Source organism: Colobus angolensis, unplaced genomic scaffold, assembly GCF_000951035.1.
Source record: "Colobus angolensis palliatus isolate OR3802 unplaced genomic scaffold, Cang.pa_1.0 Scaffold8, whole genome shotgun sequence".
In the NCBI taxonomy this organism is placed as follows: Eukaryota; Metazoa; Chordata; class Mammalia; order Primates; family Cercopithecidae; genus Colobus; species Colobus angolensis.
Window position 1 is genome coordinate 11,433,202 of NW_012121820.1, and position 16,396 is coordinate 11,449,597.

General features: G+C 41.4%; 1 protein-coding gene across 1 annotated transcript in view; it reads left to right on the top strand.

Moving 5' to 3' along the window:
* The window catches only part of PTPRT (protein tyrosine phosphatase, receptor type, T), a 714,397-nt gene that overhangs the window by 465,798 nt on the left and 232,203 nt on the right, over positions 1-16,396 (top strand). Inside the window, exon 8 of the mRNA XM_011929203.1 lies at positions 6,239-6,407. Coding sequence (XP_011784593.1) covers positions 6,239-6,407 — 169 coding nt within the window. The remainder of the gene's footprint in view (positions 1-6,238; positions 6,408-16,396) is intronic.

Below are 16,396 nucleotides of genomic sequence, written 5' to 3' on the forward strand. Positions count from 1 at the left end.
TGCCTCCTGGGTTCACACCATTCTCCTGCCTCAGCCTCCCGTGTAGCTGGGACTACAGGTGCCCACCACCACACCCGGCTATTTTTTTTGTATTTTTGGTAAGACAGGGTTTTACCATGTTAGCCAGGATGGTCTTGATCTCCTGACCTCATGTTCCACCCACCTCAGGCTCCCAAAGTGTTGGGATTACAGGCGTGAGCCACCGCACCTGGCCTCAATATGGTCATATTTCTTTTAACAAACATCTAACAAACACTGACAAATGCTAAACCCTTCAGTTCATATTGAGGTTATGTGGTATGTGCCCTCTAAGAGCTTATAGAAATGTAAGGGAGTCTGTCACGTGCCTCGTTATGCATTGTATAACATGGAGAACTGAGAAGCTTGCTGGAGAAGGGAAGCCTGAGACAGAAGCAAGATTTGGTGAAGTGTGTGGGAACAGCCTGTGCAGGCTCTGGGTGGCCAAGATGGAGAGTTTAATCTGTCAATGGCAGTCAGTGCTTGGTGAGAAACCTGGATTGAGGATCTAATTAACATTTAGAATGTCCACATACCCATTTAAATTCCACTGTGGTATTTCAGTTCTGCATTTATTACTGGTTCAAGCAACACTCCTCACAGAGAGCATAAGACTACAAAGAGAAGCTGCCAGACTGCCTTCCACCTGTCCATCTGGTCTTCCCACTGCATGAAGCACTCTGATGTATTGAGCGGGAAGACATAAAAATTGGCAGAAGCATCTGGGGCTCCTCTTGTTCTCAGTTCTCGGCATTCCACGCTGGCCAGTGTATCAGTTCAGCACAACCCTCTAAGAAGGTGTGGCCTTCCCTGCTCTTGGCACGTATCAAAAGATGCGGTTGAGTTTCCATGATGAGGAGGGAAAGAAGTAGTTTTACTTTATTCTTCCCACTAAGATACTCAAAAAACCTAAAAATAGAGCATGCCTATAGAACCCAGGAAACTAGCAAATGCATGTCAGAAAGGATGTCCCCACCATAAGAGTGGTTGGCCCTGTGCCAACCACAGAGGTTTTGTTACAGGAAAAGGGTCCTGATCCAGACTCCCAGAGAGGGTTCTTGGATCTCATGTGAGAAAGAATTCAGGGCAAGTCCATACAGTAAAATGAAAGCAAGTTTATTATGAAAGTAAAGGAGCAAAAGAATGGCTACTTCATAGAGCATCCCTGAGGGCTGCTGGTTGTCCATTTTTATGGCTATTCCTTGGTATGCTAAACAAGGGGTGGATTATTCATGCCTCCCCTTTTTAGACCATATAGGGTAACTTCCTGACATTGCCATGGCATTTGTAAACTGTCCTGATGGTGGTGGGAGTGTAGCAGTGAGGTCTACCAGAGGTCACTCTCATGGCCATCTTAGTTTGGGTGGGTTTTTTACTGCAAACTGTTTTTATCAACTGTTTTTATCTATAGTTTTGGCAAGCTTCTTTACTGCAAGCTGTTTTTATCAGCAAGGTCTTTATGGCCTGTATCTTGTACTGACTTCCCAGCTCATCCTGTGAGTTAGAATGCCTTAACCATCTGGGAATGCAGTCCAGTAGGTCTCAGCCTCATTTTCCTTAGGTCCTATTTAAGATGGAGTTGCTCAGGTTCAAATGCCTCTGACAGTTTGCTCCCCAAACATCCTATCAGAGACCTCCCTCTTCAAGACACAGGGATTTGCCATAGAGAAAAAAAAAGTATCTCACTCTGAAACTGCCTCATCTAGGAAGCAGTTTTGGCACTGCTTCGGAGATGAACAAGGCCATTTAATTACCTGTGCCTTCTATTCCACACCATGCGTATGTACGCTTGCTTTGGAACTAAGATTCCCAGTAACGAAACGCAGGCAGGAATGGAATTGGATGAGTTCTTATGCCACGTGTCTTGCAGGTGCAGCTGACCTCATAGGAACAGAGCGGGGAAGAGTAGTGGGAGCTGGGCACTCAGAAGGCTGTATTTTTCTGGCAAAGGAAGAACTACACACTGTTTCAAATGACTGTCTTTAGTATTAAATTTTACTGAAAAGAGTTGGGTGAAAGGGTCATTGAAGCAGAACAGCCATTCTTAGTCTAACAAATCTCTGCCTGGTCCCTCTCAGATTTTTCCATATCATAAAGAGCAGCAGACAATGATGTTAAGCCTGGAGGATTTTTGAGGAGAAAGTGTTATAATCCACAAATTCCTTATCAGCCAAGTTGTTCTTGTGCAAATATCTCAGAAAGACATTCTTAGTATCCAGTGGCTCCCACGTTCCCTGCTCCTAATAAATCACAGAGCAATTGACTGAGCAATGGGTCAAAATAAAGAAATCAAGAATTGAGAAATGTGTAATAAGAAGACCCACAGTGAGCATAAAACTAATTAAACATAGCATTAATGCTCAGTAATGGCTCTAAATGTGTTACAAAATGGAAGGTTAATGTAAAACGTAACTATTTAAGGCAAAGATGCATAATGTAAAAAATTAACAGTTCTAATCTATCTGGATCTATAATTCACTATTTTGTCAATAAAAACTGAGACAAAGTTGGAAGATGGATGAATGTAAATGAAAATCTGCTCATTTTCTCATGTTAGACAAGAGGGAATAGATAATTACTGTTTTATTTCTGATACTGAGAACATTAAAAAGTATAGCTCTTTTAAACAAAGTCAGCTCTCCAATCTATACCTAAAAAGTTGAGATACAACAGTCAACAAAGAAAAATGAAGAAAATTAAGAAAACTATAAGTAAACGTGAAAATCAGAACTATAAAAAAAAGCCAGAAGATGAAAGCACTAGATTTGATATGGGTGGGGAGGGGAAAGTGTTATTTTGTTCCATTGTGAAAGAAAAAAAAAAAAAAAAAAAAAGAAAGAAAGAAAGGATACTCAACTATGAATGAAAAGTCTGGGTTTCTACTTTTGCTGCAGTTTGACCCTCATCAATCACTTGACCTCTTGGCCTCAGCTCCTCATGTGTAATCTGGCTGTTGAGCTTGGTTGAATTGACAAGTGGATCTTCAGTAATCAGATTGGTGGGGAGAAATAGCTGATGGGGATATACAGGCTGACCCTCACAGAGATATTATGGCTCTGTCTAATAGATCTTGGCAGCATTTGAATTTTCAGAGCCCAGTAAGAACCCGTCTTCTTGCTTGGCCATAACTATGGAATCTTCTGCTAGTCGTGGACAGTAAATGAGGCCAGCCATGTGGTCCCTCTTGATCCATCCCATCACAGGAGGGCCAGAGGCAATAGGAAGTGATTCTCGGAGGGCGATTCAGTCCCAGGGAAGCTCCCAAGGTTTCGAGTGGTCTCAATTTAGAGGGGAAAGATGACAGAAAGATTTAAGGTAGAATGGGAAGTCTATCTGAGAAACCAAGATAAAGGCCTTGTTATGTAGATATGATCAATCCAAGTGGTGATTAGGGATAGGCTGGCCCTCAGAAGAAAGCAGGGACTCCCAGCTCTTTCCAACTCCTGGTCCTGGGGATGAGGCTGTTGGTTCCTTCTAATCTGCTCAAGAGAATATGAGGGCTGCGTTGGTTGCCTGCTCCCAAATCCAATGTAGTGTTCTTAGGTGCTGTTGTTAGCTTCATCAGGAGAGCCCAAGAGATTGCCTGCTTCATGAAGCTCTCTTGTGTTTGCCCTTTCCTTCACAGATCAGAGTCCCACGAGTAATGGACCCTCAACTGGTCAAGCTACTATTAGCATTCAAGCCAGATTCTAAGATTTATCTGAATATATTGTTATTTATAAAACATTGCGGGTCCTGAAAACTCTGTTACAAACACCCCTCCACTTCTGCCCTGCAACCTCTAGGTTTGGGTATTAGGTCCTTGTGCTATTTTTCAGTGACTGCTTTGAGCTTAGCTGTCCTGATAAACATAGGAATTGTACAATTGAGAAGGACCCCAGAGTTGAGGAGGAAGTGATTGCTGAAATCATAATTTAATTTAAACATTTATTGACTTCAACAGGCATTATGAACATGCATAGATGGTACATACCCACACACACTTTGGGTTGTTAAAACATTCTCAGATGTTACACACACTTATTTAGAAGTCTAAACACTCAGGTTAGCCACTTTCATCCATTCATCTAAATGTTATATTCACTCATTTGGAGTTAGACACCCAGGTAATACAGATCCTCACTTGGAAATGGTACACCCTCAGATGTAGTGTATATGCCTTGAGAGATTGTCCACATCCACTCCACTCACATGTCACTCACATGCACTCTGAATTGTCAGGTTCTTACTCAGATGTGTATATACAACAGGCATGGTAATTGAGCTATTTTGCCTGCACTCATCTAAGTGTGGCATATACTCATATGCCCAACCCTTCCTTTCCACATGCCTGAAAATTCCCATACTCAAGAAAATTCAAGAGAAAACTTGCCATATTGAGTGTGTCACATTTTCTTAGAGCAGTCCTCCATAGCCTTTTTTCCTTAATAAAATAGTCCTGTGTCTCTGTCTTCTCCCAAGTTGTATTGCTTAGTCAAGTGTCTTTAGATGGATGGTCTGATTGAAGGATGGTAGCCTGCAACACATTTCATTCTTCGTAAACCACGTGCTGGTTCACTATGCCCTGTTTAAATAATTGGTTTGGGGCCCCCTACTGCAACCACTTGATTAATTCACAGAAGTCTCCAGTGGGCACTCATGGGCAATCGATCTTTTGTTTTAGATCATGAGTCCCAGAGATCTGTGCAATAAACCTCTTCTAAAAGAAGAGCATTTATTCCAGAGAGATGTAAACTGTGGGGCATTCAAAGAGATTGAACAATGTTATCCAACTTACAAACCTTAAAATAACTTTTACAAAGAGAGTCTAACATTGGGTGTCAGTTGATATTCAATAAAGGATCAGTCATCTCTATTCACACGCTAGCATCTTCTTACATCCTCCTAAGTTGAAGGGAACGATATGCGATCACTAGACAGGAACTCAAGGCAATCACTGTTTATCTGATTAGGGTTTCTGCATTCAGGCAGATTTGGTTTCATGTTTGCTTTCAGTTTTAATTCAATCCAATTTAATTCATTTGAACAAGCATTCATTGATCACTTGTTGGGTGGCAGGCATCCTGCTGGGCAGTGTGGGGCAGGGGTGGAGAATGATGCAGTGATAAGTAAACCACAATGCCTACTTCGTAAAAGGTCACGGTCCAGCCAGCGCAAGAGTAGTCCCATCTCATGATATTGGAAAACAAAGCAGATGGAGATTAGGTGAGCTCTAGGGGAACTAAAGAGGGAGGTGATTGATCCAGACTGGACATATCTGGGCAGGCTTCATAGAGGAAGTGAAAGACATGCTCACCCTTTGGAGGAAACCAGAGGTGGCCAGGATGCAGGGCATTGCAGGTAGAGGAAGCATAAGTCAGTAATACATGAGGTGAGATCCAAAATATATCTGTGCAATAGCATGGGATCTGGAGTAGCTAGAAGATGGGAACACCATGAGAATGCCTAAATGGAAGACAGAAGGCAGGCACAGAGGGCTTCAAATGCCAAGATGAGGAGTTTAGATTGTATAATTTGTACAATGGAAGGCCTGTGAAAGTGTTTGAAGAGTTATATGATTAGGAAGCCATGTGATTAGGATGACTGATTAATAAATAAAGTGCATTAGAGGCAAAGAGACTAGTTGAATCTGGGTAAGAAGTGGGAAAGTGCCCAACTAAGGCATTATCAGTGGAAGAAGAAGAGAAGTGGGGCAGATGCAAACATACAGAAGCCAAATCAACAGACTTCTGTAAGACTGTTGATGAAGGTAAGGAGTGAGAACTAAGGAGTTAAGAACTGAGGATGAGCCCTAGATTCAGGTTCTGGCCACTTGTCAGATGGTACTACCATTTACTAAGAAAAGAAATGCAAAAGGAGGAGCAGACAGGTTTGTCAGGGTTGGGGCTGAGTTGAGTTTTAGATGTGTCCAGTGTGAGCTGGCTTTGAGACAGCTAAGTGGAGGTAAAGTTCTACAACGTGGTAGGTTTGAAAATCTGATGCTCAGGACAAAAGTTTTGTTGTAGACAGAAGCAGTGTTTCCATACAGGAGAAGTTGGGTTGACAGCATTAGAGCTAACAAGCTCATTCTTCCAGAGAGTTGCTCATCCATCTGTGTCCCTTCTTTCCGGTCCAGTGTTTATCAGCTGGTTGTCAAGGAGGAACGACCACAGAAGTCACGGAGGGCAGCTGACATTATTGAGTGCTTTTCGGTGCCTGTGAGCTATCGGAATGCCTCCAGCCTCGATTCTCTACACTACTTTGCTGCTGAGTTGAAGCCTGCCAACCTGCCTGTCACCCAGCCATTTACGGTGGGTGACAATAAGACATACAATGGCTACTGGAACCCTCCTCTCTCTCCCCTGAAAAGCTACAGCATCTACTTCCAGGCACTCAGCAAAGCCAATGGAGTAAGTATGGCCACATGGAGGCCATTCCTTATCTTATTTTCATTTTCTCATTCTCATATGATAAGTCAGCAGGACTCTAGGTGGAGGCTGAAAAACTAAGGCCCCTAGGCCAAATCCAACCTCATGCCTTTAAATTAAAAAAAAAAAAAATACAGCTATGCCTGTTCATTTACATTCTGTCTATGGCTGTTTTGATGCTTAACAGTAAAGTTGGTTGTAACACAGGTTATATGCCCCACAAAGCCTAAGATATTTATTATATGGCTTTTTACAGAAAACCTTTGCACACTCCTGTATTAGAGTATAGAGATGGTGCTTTACGTGAGGAAATTACATGACCTCTCTGAGCCTTAGTTTCTTCATATATAATAATAATATCTGTCAATTTGTTATCTAGGAATGTACTAAGCATGATTTAATTGATCAGTGATTAATACCCCCTTTGTCATTGCCATTGGTCACATTAGAAAATAGTGTTTCTCCAAAGACAAGGTAATCATTTTTGTGTCAAATATTTCTTTGGTCAAGGATTGGCGCCAGTCATAATATCAGAAAATCACAGGGCTAGAAAGGATATCAAAGGTCATTCAACAATCCCAAACACACACAAAACAATGGTTCTATCCATACTGCAACACCGGTTAACTGGCATTAGTGCTTATTCTTGAATACCACAAATGACAGAGAACTCTGAGGTAGCTTTAGTGTTTTCTGGAGTAGGGAGTGAGTGGGCTGTGTCTCTAAGGAGGCTTTTTAGTGTACTTACTGAAATATTTCCTATTGAAGTTTCTACCCATTGTTGTTGATTCACACTCATAGCATCCTACAAAACCAATGCAACCACCTTCTTGGTTTATAGTCTTTCAGTTACATAAGATCTTTTCTAATACCCTTTTCTTCTCTATACAAACATGCCCATATGATTGTCTTTTCTGCAAGCTAAGTATCTTTAACCTCTTTTATTACACAAGCTTGTATTTTCCATCCAAGTGGTCATATTTCTTTTCTTTTCTTTCTTTCTTTTTTTTTTTTTTTTTTTTTTTTTTGAGACAGAGTCTCACTGTGTCGCCTAGGCTGGCAGGCTGGAGTGCAGTGGCGTGATCTTGGCTCACTGCAAGCTCTGCCTCCTGGGTTCACACCATTCTCCTGCCTCAGCCTCCCGTGTAGCTGGGACTACAGGTGCCCACCACCACACCCGGCTATTTTTTTTGTATTTTTGGTAAGACAGGGTTTTACCATGTTAGCCAGGATGGTCTTGATCTCCTGACCTCATGTTCCACCCACCTCAGGCTCCCAAAGTGTTGGGATTACAGGCGTGAGCCACCGCACCTGGCCTCAATATGGTCATATTTCTTTTAACAAACATCTAACAAACACTGACAAATGCTAAACCCTTCAGTTCATATTGAGGTTATGTGGTATGTGCCCTCTAAGAGCTTATAGAAATGTAAGGGAGTCTGTCACGTGCCTCGTTATGCATTGTATAACATGGAGAACTGAGAAGCTTGCTGGAGAAGGGAAGCCTGAGACAGAAGCAAGATTTGGTGAAGTGTGTGGGAACAGCCTGTGCAGGCTCTGGGTGGCCAAGATGGAGAGTTTAATCTGTCAATGGCAGTCAGTGCTTGGTGAGAAACCTGGATTGAGGATCTAATTAACATTTAGAATGTCCACATACCCATTTAAATTCCACTGTGGTATTTCAGTTCTGCATTTATTACTGGTTCAAGCAACACTCCTCACAGAGAGCATAAGACTACAAAGAGAAGCTGCCAGACTGCCTTCCACCTGTCCATCTGGTCTTCCCACTGCATGAAGCACTCTGATGTATTGAGCGGGAAGACATAAAAATTGGCAGAAGCATCTGGGGCTCCTCTTGTTCTCAGTTCTCGGCATTCCACGCTGGCCAGTGTATCAGTTCAGCACAACCCTCTAAGAAGGTGTGGCCTTCCCTGCTCTTGGCACGTATCAAAAGATGCGGTTGAGTTTCCATGATGAGGAGGGAAAGAAGTAGTTTTACTTTATTCTTCCCACTAAGATACTCAAAAAACCTAAAAATAGAGCATGCCTATAGAACCCAGGAAACTAGCAAATGCATGTCAGAAAGGATGTCCCCACCATAAGAGTGGTTGGCCCTGTGCCAACCACAGAGGTTTTGTTACAGGAAAAGGGTCCTGATCCAGACTCCCAGAGAGGGTTCTTGGATCTCATGTGAGAAAGAATTCAGGGCAAGTCCATACAGTAAAATGAAAGCAAGTTTATTATGAAAGTAAAGGAGCAAAAGAATGGCTACTTCATAGAGCATCCCTGAGGGCTGCTGGTTGTCCATTTTTATGGCTATTCCTTGGTATGCTAAACAAGGGGTGGATTATTCATGCCTCCCCTTTTTAGACCATATAGGGTAACTTCCTGACATTGCCATGGCATTTGTAAACTGTCCTGATGGTGGTGGGAGTGTAGCAGTGAGGTCTACCAGAGGTCACTCTCATGGCCATCTTAGTTTGGGTGGGTTTTTTACTGCAAACTGTTTTTATCAACTGTTTTTATCTATAGTTTTGGCAAGCTTCTTTACTGCAAGCTGTTTTTATCAGCAAGGTCTTTATGGCCTGTATCTTGTACTGACTTCCCAGCTCATCCTGTGAGTTAGAATGCCTTAACCATCTGGGAATGCAGTCCAGTAGGTCTCAGCCTCATTTTCCTTAGGTCCTATTTAAGATGGAGTTGCTCAGGTTCAAATGCCTCTGACAGTTTGCTCCCCAAACATCCTATCAGAGACCTCCCTCTTCAAGACACAGGGATTTGCCATAGAGAAAAAAAAAGTATCTCACTCTGAAACTGCCTCATCTAGGAAGCAGTTTTGGCACTGCTTCGGAGATGAACAAGGCCATTTAATTACCTGTGCCTTCTATTCCACACCATGCGTATGTACGCTTGCTTTGGAACTAAGATTCCCAGTAACGAAACGCAGGCAGGAATGGAATTGGATGAGTTCTTATGCCACGTGTCTTGCAGGTGCAGCTGACCTCATAGGAACAGAGCGGGGAAGAGTAGTGGGAGCTGGGCACTCAGAAGGCTGTATTTTTCTGGCAAAGGAAGAACTACACACTGTTTCAAATGACTGTCTTTAGTATTAAATTTTACTGAAAAGAGTTGGGTGAAAGGGTCATTGAAGCAGAACAGCCATTCTTAGTCTAACAAATCTCTGCCTGGTCCCTCTCAGATTTTTCCATATCATAAAGAGCAGCAGACAATGATGTTAAGCCTGGAGGATTTTTGAGGAGAAAGTGTTATAATCCACAAATTCCTTATCAGCCAAGTTGTTCTTGTGCAAATATCTCAGAAAGACATTCTTAGTATCCAGTGGCTCCCACGTTCCCTGCTCCTAATAAATCACAGAGCAATTGACTGAGCAATGGGTCAAAATAAAGAAATCAAGAATTGAGAAATGTGTAATAAGAAGACCCACAGTGAGCATAAAACTAATTAAACATAGCATTAATGCTCAGTAATGGCTCTAAATGTGTTACAAAATGGAAGGTTAATGTAAAACGTAACTATTTAAGGCAAAGATGCATAATGTAAAAAATTAACAGTTCTAATCTATCTGGATCTATAATTCACTATTTTGTCAATAAAAACTGAGACAAAGTTGGAAGATGGATGAATGTAAATGAAAATCTGCTCATTTTCTCATGTTAGACAAGAGGGAATAGATAATTACTGTTTTATTTCTGATACTGAGAACATTAAAAAGTATAGCTCTTTTAAACAAAGTCAGCTCTCCAATCTATACCTAAAAAGTTGAGATACAACAGTCAACAAAGAAAAATGAAGAAAATTAAGAAAACTATAAGTAAACGTGAAAATCAGAACTATAAAAAAAAGCCAGAAGATGAAAGCACTAGATTTGATATGGGTGGGGAGGGGAAAGTGTTATTTTGTTCCATTGTGAAAGAAAAAAAAAAAACAGCTTAGGTCAAAAAAAAAATCAGAATTACCCATATTTGTATCACTAAAAGAATTACTGATATTTGTATCACATATTTGTATCACTAAAAGAATTACCCATATTTGTATCACATATTTGTATCACTAAAAGATTAAAGACAAAGGATGAGCTAGAGTTATATTAAACTCAAGTGAAAGGAAAGCAGTCATGGGCATTTGTTGCGGGATGGTTGTGAGCCAGGTGGAATAATTTACTGTGAACAAATTTTATTGCTCCCTACTCTACCTGCAAGTTTTAGTCACAGCAGGGTAGGAGAATTCTGAGGTCTGGACATCTTTGTTCTATGGATATTAAGGATGGTTTGTCAGCTTAACAGAGTGGCTATGAATTCAACCTTTACTATCAAACTGCCTGGGTACAAAACCCTAGTAGCTGTGTGACTTTCAGCAAACTACTAAAATAATTAGATATGATGGATTAATTAAGGAAACATCTGTCAAGTACATGCAATATGTCAAAAAAGGCTTTTTTCTGAGTGCTGAGAATGCAGCAGTGAGTCAAGCAAAGATCCCTGATCTCATTGTTTTCATTTTAGTGGGGGAAAGAACAAAAATAAATAAGTGAAATAATGTATCAAATAATGAATCCTTAGGTTTCACATTAGGAATGTGAAAGTCAGTCATTAAATGTTTACTGTTATTAGCATGAGGATAAAGACATTTTGTAGACTCTTTGTTGATCTGTGAATGTGGAGTATTTTAATCCAGCCATGTGAATACCATGCAGAGTTCTAGTGTGGCGTGCATTATAAGACATGGTGCTCAGAGTTCTTGCAGGCATTTTCAAGAAGCATGAGTTGTTCACAGGCACTTGCGTTGGGAATTTTGTTCCAATTAGTAATCTCACATTTACCCATGGATGCTTTCTTACAGATAATAAGAGTAGTCCCATTTGTCCTGGCACACTGTCTTTGGTGCCTAATTCACAACACCTGTCTCTTATGAATTAGACCATGTTGTAACCATTTGTTCTGGATACAGCAATATTATAGAACTATAGCATCATAGAGTAGGATGGACTTTGAAGTGTCATCTAGTCTAGACCAGAAGCCAAAACAAATATCTCCAATAAAGCATCCTTAGCAACACATTATATTGCTTCAGCTTGATCAGTGCAAATTGCTGGAGTGAAAGGGAGTTAATTCCTTTGTGGAGCAGGTAAAATTATTAAAACTTTTTTTCCCATATAAAGCCAAATTCTGTCTCCTTGACTGTCCCCTTGTAGCCACTTGTATTGATTTGAACAAATCAAAACTTTCTTTCCTGTGTTAGCCTTTCAGAGAAAATAAGACAGTACCAACTATCTTCCTCTGGCCATTCAAGTTATTTCTCATTGATAATTAACATGCTATTACTTCTTTTATTTTTCACATGGTGTAATTTCTGGGTATCCTTCATGCTACTCACCCTTTTCTCTGTTAGGCTCCTTTTCCCCTCCAAGTTCTCAAAAACAGTTGCCTACAACCTATCACTGTTCTTCAGATATGGTTCAGACTTGCCTGCTAGATTTTACCTAAGCCTCTTGTCTTGAACCTTTCCTAAGACATTATTTCTCAAACATTCCAACATGTTTTCACTTTGGGGCCTTAATTCAGGGTGCATTTTACCTCCATCTCTCTTTTCTTCATTGTTTGCAGAACTGGTTTCTTCTCATTTTTCAGACCTGAGTTTCAATCTCACATCTCCAGAGAACAGTCCAACCATATTACCTGGGAACCACCCACCAGCACTCACTCATACGTTAACCCACTATTTTTCTATATTACACTAGATATGTATTTTTATTTGCACATGTTGTTGGGTACTGCATGCCTCCAACAGCATGCTGAGAGCTCCAAGAGTGATGAATTGTGGTTGGTTTGTTTGGGTTTTTTTGGTTTTTTGACTGCTATATCCTACATGCTGAGTATAATATTTAACACATAATAAACACCTAATAATCATTCAGTGGATTAATGAAAGAATGAGACTATGAACTGTTTCTTGTTGTGAGTCTGTTTCCTCACTTTGAAATAGTAATATATACTTCGCACAGTCTTTTTGAGGATTAAATAAGAAAAGGATCTTGAATAATGAAAAGCACCAAGTAGGTGTCAGTACAATCTGAATTTCCATTCAGTGTAGAATGAGAGATGTGGTTTGAACCATTTTCATCATAGACAGAATAGTCCTAAAGGACTTTTTTCTCCATCAGAGTAAGATTTTTTTTTCCCCAGATGTCTCATTTCCCAAGCTCCAGGCTTCCTGGGCAGCCTTGATTTCCTCCAAATCCTCCAAATGGTACCCAGGGTAGCTGTCTCAGTTGTAAACAGCGGGTGGGTGCAGTTTCACATTGTTTCTTTCACACTCTTCCCAGAATGAGGTCTGCTGAATCTACTGTTCTCTGCATCCTCACCACCATTAGCCATAATTGTGAAGTTGAAAGGACCATAATTAACGGTTGGATGCAAAATAAGTGTGGCAAACTCATGCAAATATCCATCAGAAGCCACCTTTTGTTGGGCAATGCTGTTATGCATGTTCTATTTATGCAGAGGATAAAAGTCTTTTCTTGTCGTATCCTTTTCATCATATAGGGGTACATTTAACCTGGATGATGCCTCTGCCAAATGCTAAGCTAAATAAGAGAAGTGGGAAGTAGCAGGGTGATTGTTCTCTCTCTCCTACTTCCTCCTCCAGTTCTTGAACTCAATTGCCTCTTGAGAGCAGTTGGAAACCAGATGCTATGTTGAACCGGTCACAATGCTTGCAGTATAATCACGTTATAATAGCTGGGATTATCTAGGTAGAGCTAGGTTAGGGAAAATTCTGTGTCTCTGAATGAATTGGAAGAAATTATATTCAGTTGCGTCCAACCACTGTTAAAGAAATGGTTGCACATGGATGGGTTTTCTGTGGCATGATAGAGTGGAAAGAACTGAAAGTTGAGCATCAGACAGACTTGGCTTTGAATTTTGGCTGCTCTCAGCTATGTGAACTTGAACAGTTTACTTAACAGCTCAAGATGGAGAATATGATTAATGATCTTCCTCAAAAGAAATCAGGAGAGAGTAAATTAGACAATGTATATTAAAGTATCTCATAGCATTACAGTTGTACTGTTTGTTCTTTTTTCTTTTGGCTACTTTCCAGAGGCTCCTCTTCTGAGGGGGGAGAAGGTTGGGGCATCCTTACCTGGCATGTACCAATTTGTCCAGTGAACTCCACATGGAAGCACACACCTTCCTAACTTTGGAGGACTTTAGGACTTGTGTCTGTGTCCTAGCTGTTGACTGCCTTGACTCGCTCCAGGCTGTATTCCTTTTAGTTTAACTTCTCATACATGATTTTGTTACTGGAAAGGGGTCCAGATCCAGACCCCAAGACAGGATTCTCGGTTCTTGTGCAAGAAAGAATTCTAGGCGAGTCCACAGCAAGTTTATTAGGAAAGTTAAGGAATAAAATAATGGCTCCTCCATAGACAGAGCAGCAATATGAGCTGCTGGTTGGCCATTTTTGTGGTTATTTCTTAATGATATGCTAAAAAAAAGAAGGGGGGGTGGATTATTCATGAGTTTTCTGGGAAAGGGGTGGGCAATTCCCAGAACTGAGAGTCCCTCCCACTTTCAGAACATATAGGCTAACTTCCTGATGTTGTCATAGCACTTGTAAACTGTCGTGGTGCTGGTAGAAGTGGCTTTTAGCATGCTAATGCATTATAATTCGCATATAATGAGCAGGAGAATGACCAGCAGTCACTCTTGTCACCATCTTGCTTTTGGTGGGATTTGGCTGGCTTCTTTACTGCAAACTGGTTTATCAACAAGGTCTTCATGACCTGTGTCTCATGCTGACCTCCTGTTTCTTCCTGTGACTTAGAATGCCTAACCTCCTGGGAATACAGCCCGGTAGGTCTCAGCCTTATTTTACCCAGCCCTTATTCAAGATGGAGTTGCTCTGGTTCAAAGGTCTCTGACAGTTCCAAGCCCGATATCTGTTCCTGTTGAGTCTTCCAGCACAATTGATCTTATCTTTTGGGTATGATTTCTCTTGTTAGTTCAGTGACTGTTTGTATGTCACATATGAAAACCTCAGATAGACATGGAATGAGAAGCTGTAGGAGTTCCAAGCTCTAGAGGGTTCAAGTTAAGATCATCTGGAGATCACATGGCAGTTTGGATCTTGGATACCGCATCAGGAAGTTTATTTAATAACTCCTATATTGGTTAAGATAAGCTAAATTATTCTGTAGTAACAAACAACAACAAAATCTCAGTGGATCACTTCTGCTATATATTTGAAATGGGTCAGCAGAGGGTCTCTGCTTGTTGCAGGCACTCAGAGACTCAGGCCAACAGAAAGCCATCTTGACACCACCACCAAGTCCGAGAAAGAAAAATATGGCAAATAGAGCATTGATTCTACAAGTTTCCACACAAGATGGTGCATGGCATTTTCACATTCCACTGGCCCATGTGGTTACATGGCCACACTTAATTTCAAAAAGAATAAGGCAGTGCCTTCTATGTGCCTAGGAGAACTGGAATATTTAAGAACTTTCCCAATGATTACCATGATTTTCCGTGATGACTAAGCCTCCCCTTCGTATTCTCATAATACCCAGACTTGCTCCTGAAGCACCTGGGCAGTTCCTACCACAAATCCTGAGGAATTTCAATTGCTTGGGCACCTGCTGTGTCTCAGACACTAAGCAAGGTGCTCTCACCTATGCTGCTTCCCTGATTGGTCTCACAAAGTGACTACATTTTTGTCAGTAGATGGACAAAAACCCAGAAGACCCCAGAATCCCATGGGGTGTCAGTTACTTCACCCCGAAGGAGGGATTTTAGTAACAGCTTTTCCCCTTTACCTCCATGGAGGAATGGTAAAGAAATGCCTGAAACTCAATGTGCTGCTGTTCCACCCTGAAAAGCAACAGTCTTCCAATGCTTCCATAACTCAGCAAACCTTACATCTGTACCACCCATCGGTAGCTGAGCCAAGGCATCAGAAAGCTGTGACCCAGAGGCCCCCATGTAACCGTTCGCTGACTTGTCACTAGAGTCTATGTTCGGAATCGATTTCTGGATTTTATTAGCTCTGCAGAGCCCTGTTGAAGTGGAGAAGAAGACTGAACTAGATGCTTTGAATCCAGGATTATCATCACAACCTTTCCATTACTCCTTAGGAAAATCTCAATCTGTTAAACATCCACTCACAATTCTTGTCTGTCACCAGAGCCTAGGTTCCATGCCCTATTTACCTGCTTAGATCTTTCCCAGTCCTCAGTGGACTCCATCTCCTGGGGCTCACCCATTTACTTGGGCATCCCTGCTTCCGGGCCTCCATTCCATTGTTTGAGCCTTAAAACTCTAAACCCCTGCTGGAGCTCTGTTGGGGCCCAGACTTCTCTCAAGTGAGATAGAAATTCCCCAAGTGTCACCTTGTACAGATACCAAGATGAGCTCTCCCAGGTTGCTAATTTATTTTTTCATTCACTTACAGTGTCCACAGATTTTATTATCATGGTATGAGAACTGAGGGAGCAAGAACATTTTCCTTCCCATGAAAATATACTTTAAATTCATTTAGAAAGGGAGGTGAAGGTTACCCAAATGTTGACAGCTGATAATCCTGTCAGCCCGGGCCTTCAGGGATAAATGCTCCAGACTCCAGTCCCAACAAAGCTCATGGAAATAGCAGCCTGAGTTTCTATATAGCAGAGTCTCTGCCTCCATCAGGCCCCTACAATGTAAGGAACCTCATGAAGCTTGGACTGATTGCCTTCAAATGGTGAAAAAGTAGAGAAACTTCTGCATTTGGAAATTGTATCCACGGATTTAAGAACTGACTTTTCCATTTCTCAGCTCCATGGACTGAATACTTGCCTGCCAAACCTCAGTTTCCCCTCTGTCAAATAGGGATGAGATGTGTCCTTCAAGCTCACTAGGAGCTTTGTAATAAGTAAACGGTAGGTGTGATGACTCTCTGCAAACCCCTAAGGA